Source organism: Ammodytes marinus (genome assembly GCF_949987685.1).
Source record: "Ammodytes marinus genome assembly, chromosome: 7".
Lineage (NCBI taxonomy): Eukaryota > Metazoa > Chordata > Actinopteri > Uranoscopiformes > Ammodytidae > Ammodytes > Ammodytes marinus.
This window is the reverse complement of record NC_137211.1, coordinates 714,815-719,002: the sequence shown is the minus strand read 5'-3', so window position 1 is coordinate 719,002 and position 4,188 is coordinate 714,815. Positions and strand designations below refer to the sequence as shown.

At 42.9% G+C, this 4,188-nt stretch overlaps 1 protein-coding gene across 1 annotated transcript in view; it reads left to right on the top strand.

The window, feature by feature from the left end:
* Positions 1–206: 206 nt before the first annotated feature.
* The window catches only part of mecp2 (methyl CpG binding protein 2), a gene marked incomplete at its 5' end in the record, with an annotated part of 10,832 nt that continues 6,850 nt past the window's right edge, over positions 207–4,188 (top strand). The window contains 3 exons of the mRNA XM_080031630.1: positions 207–238; positions 3,395–3,521; positions 3,908–3,999. Of these exons, the coding sequence (XP_079887756.1) occupies positions 207–238; positions 3,395–3,521; positions 3,908–3,999 (251 nt within the window). The remainder of the gene's footprint in view (positions 239–3,394; positions 3,522–3,907; positions 4,000–4,188) is intronic.

Sequence of the window (4,188 nt, the reverse complement as noted above, 5' to 3'; positions counted from 1 at the left end):
AAACAGTTTGTTATTGTTTTCCAGGCTCCAGAGTTCTGCACCGAGCGTCACATGTGTGAAAGAGTTCAAATCTCGCGGGACTACGCCCCCCTTCGCCGCAGATCTCGCGATATTTACTCGCTGACGGAGGTTGGAAATGGAGTCTGAGGGGGCGGGGTGGATGTTTGGGGCTTTTTTTTAATATAAAATTATTTATTTAAATAAAAATGGCCGCCGTGGAGAGCGGAGAGGAGAGACTGTGAGTGTGTGTTTTTATATTCTATCCTTCGCTAACCCTTTCCTCCTTCGCGCCTTTTATACACAATATTTTATTGCATTGCAGTGCGCTGGTTTTGGGGCCGGCCCGTCTCAGCGGAGCGGGGTTAGCAGGGAATACGTCACCAACTTACTGCTCAGTCTTTAGTCCAGCTGCTTGCCCTATTACTACGAGGCTCGTCAGTTTAGCGCTTAGCTTTTTTAGCTTTTAGCCGCTGCCTTGCGAGTTGCGACTTCCACTAAACTATCTGGAAGTCAGGCCGAGCTCCCGGGTTCTGAGTCCGCCTCGAAGTGCCTCAAACGCGGCCAACGTCACAGCACTGCCCCGGTGGGTGGTGGAGCTAACGAGATGCTAGGTGGTTAGCACATAGTGAAGTCAGGCTGTAACCCAGGATAACCCCGCATTAAACCCATGGAGGTTTTTAATACAGATTAATACATATTCTTACGGGTTTCACAGTCTGTGTTTATAACACCAATTAAAATGGGTCAGGGTAATAATTATGACACACATTTGGGGTCACAATTCCCCCCCCCCTCCTTATATTCCAATATGCACAAAATGTCCCCACAATATATTAATATAAAAATAAATAATATTTTTTTTTTGCTATGCTAGAGGAACCCTTGCACTGCCATCCTAAATAATACATAATAATTTACTAATATTTTTTTTTATAGATTGATAATTTAAATTTTTATTATGACCCTGCTATTATGAATTGTGAAGACTATTATGTCTGGTGAATTTAAGACATAATGTTCTTTAAAGGTGCAGTGTGTAGAATTTGATGGAATTTATTGTCAACAGACTTTTCGTGGGGTCGTCTGAGGTCACTGTGATCTAGATTCTCATCTCTTGTTTTATTGCTGCATTTAAAAAGTACCATCTCCTCTTTCCCTAATACCTCGGGCCATAATTAATTCAACAGTGTAATAGGCCTTTATTTAAATTTACATTTACCGGCACTTATTTTATCCTTTGAATTTGCTTTGAACTCGACATCATTGTAAATTAGGGTCACCCCTCAATTGGTCTCTCGAGGATAAATAAAAGTTAAATGAAAATATGAAAATGAAAAATCCTTATCTAATTGGTATGAATGTTGTTTTTTTTCTTCTTCTATTTTAGTGGTTTTATAATTTTTTACATACGGACAAAAAAAAACAGAATAAGTAAACACATACAATACATACACAACACCCAACCCCCTCTCCCCAACCCCCTCCCCCTCCCCCTCCTCTCTCCCCCTCCCCCTCCCCCCTCCTCTCTCCCCCTTCCCCCTCTCCCCTCCCTCACATAAACAGACAAGGAATACAGAAAAAAAAGTGAAATAAATAACTAAGACAAAATGATTAAGACAATAAGCTATAAGTACACAAGAAACAAAACAAAGCTAAAACTAAAACTAAACTGGGGCAAACCTCACACCTTTTGGTTCCCTAAGTGCCGCAGCACTGGTCCCCATACAGCGGGGAGTTTATGGGGGTGGCCATTGGTATGAATGTTGTTTGAAGGTTTGTCATTTTGGATGTATGTGGATGTTTAAGGTGAAGATCATTTTAATCTTGTTGTACGTTGTATAATAACAGCGAAGGTTTCTATCTATCTATCTGTCTGTCTATCTATCTATCTATCTATCTATCTATCTATCTATCTATCTATCTATCTATCTATCTATCTATCTATCTATCTATCTATCTATCTATCTATCTATCTATCTATCTATCTATCTATCCATCCATCCATCCATCCATCCATCCATCCATCCATCCATCCATCCATCCATCCATCCATCCATCCATCCATCCATCCATCCATCCATCCATCCATCCATCCATCCATCCATCCATCCATCCATCCATCCATCCATCCATCCATCCATCCATCCATCCATCCATCCGTCTATTTAATTATTTAAAAAAAAATACGTCTGATTTTCTTCTGTCCCCGACTAGAACATTTCTCCGTAAAATCTTATTTGTTTGTTAAATCCAGAGATCTACCCGACCATTCTTGATACTATGTGTATCAGGAGATATTCAGCCTCCCGTCAACCAGAAAAATGGACTAAAACAGACTTACTGTAAATTGAGCTTTTTTTTTTTCAGATTTTTTTTTGGGGCATTTTTATGCTTTATTGATAGTGCAGAGACAGAGTTGAAATGGGGCAGAGAGGGGAGTGACATGCAGAGAACGACCGCGGGCTGGAATCAAACCCGGGTCCGCTGCTGGCCGAGGCCCATGGGGGGGACGCCCTACCAACTGAGCTAAGGGCCCATGGGGGGGGACGCCCTACCAACTGAGCTAAGGGCCCATGGGGGGGGGGACGCCCTACCAACTGAGCTAAGGGCCCATGGGGGGGGGACGCCCTACCAACTGAGCTAAGGGCCCATGGGGGGGGACGCCCTACCAACTGAGCTAAGGGCGCCCCCCAAATTGAGCTTTAAATAAATAAATAAACGGTGGAGAATAATTTTGAAACTCAGTTTACGGGTGAAACAGGTTTGAGCCTGACCGAGCCAGTGAGATATATTTTTATTTATTTAACCTTTATTTAGACTCGAGATATCATTGAGGGGAGGACTGACCCTCATTTGCAATGATGTCGAAAAACAAAAACACATACAAACACAATGTACAATACAAATACATCAAATACTTTACTTATGACATCTATTGCAGCATGTCCGTCCTGGGAGAGGGATCCCTTACTCTGTCCACTCTCCCTGAGATTTCTTCACATTTTTAATCCCGGTAAAGGGTTTTTACTGGGAGTTTTTTCTCAGCCGAGCTAAGGGTGTAAGGGCAGATAGATAGATAGATAGATAGATAGATAGATAGATAGATAGATAGATAGATAGATAGATAGATAGATAGATAGATAGATAGATAGATAGATAGATAGATAGATAGATAGATAGATAGATAGATAGATAGATAGATAGATAGATAGATAAGGGCAGGGTGTCATATTGTGTCATATTGTATGAAATGTAAAGCCCACTGAGACAAATGTATTTGTGATTTTGGGCTATACAAATAAAACTGATTTGACACACACAGACAGACAGACAGACAGACAGACAGACAGACAGACAGACAGACAGACACACTCATGATGTAATGTGTCCACAGAGAGGGGGGAGAAGAGTCTCACAGTAAAACCAAGAAAGCTCGGAGAGAACGTCGCCATGCCGACCGGGGGGAAACCTCGGCCACGCCCCCAACGACATCATCATCACAAGAAGGGGAGGAGCCTCAGGTACAGGTGTGTGTGTGTGTGTGTGTGTGAGTGTGTGTGTGTGTGTGTGTGTGTGTGTGTGTGTGTGTGTGTGTGTATGTGGGGCAGTGCAGTGTTAATTGTATTAAAGCTATAGTGTGTAACTTCTGTTGCCCCATGAGGATTGACTTTCACTGATTTTGATAAAAAGTGGTTTTGACAACAAGCGTTCTCCAGAATCACTGACAATCATTAATTGCGTAACGCCTTTACATAGAGTGTATGTGCGTGTCTGTCTGTCTGTCTGTCTGTCTGTCTGTCTGTCTGTCTGTCTGTCTGTCTGTCTGTCTGAGGAGATATTCACTGATTTTGACAGCATCACTGACTACACCTTTAATCCCCCCCCCACACCCCCCCCCCCCCCTCAGCCTCCTGAACCAGTGGCCGGCCCGTCAGAAGAGCCCGGGTCAGAGTCGGCCGATTCTGCTGGGTCGCCCAAACAGAGACGCTCCGTCATCAGGTCAGTTATGACTCTATTGGCACTTAGTCCGGGACACTGTGTAACATGTTAAACCTGCAGTGTGTAATATGACATCATCAAGAAAGTTCTACAAAGTTCTAGAATGCAACGCTCCCTGGGTAACCCCAACCCTTTCGAATAATAACAGAAGCTACAGTGGCCTTCAAGGACAAGAACAATTCAAAATTT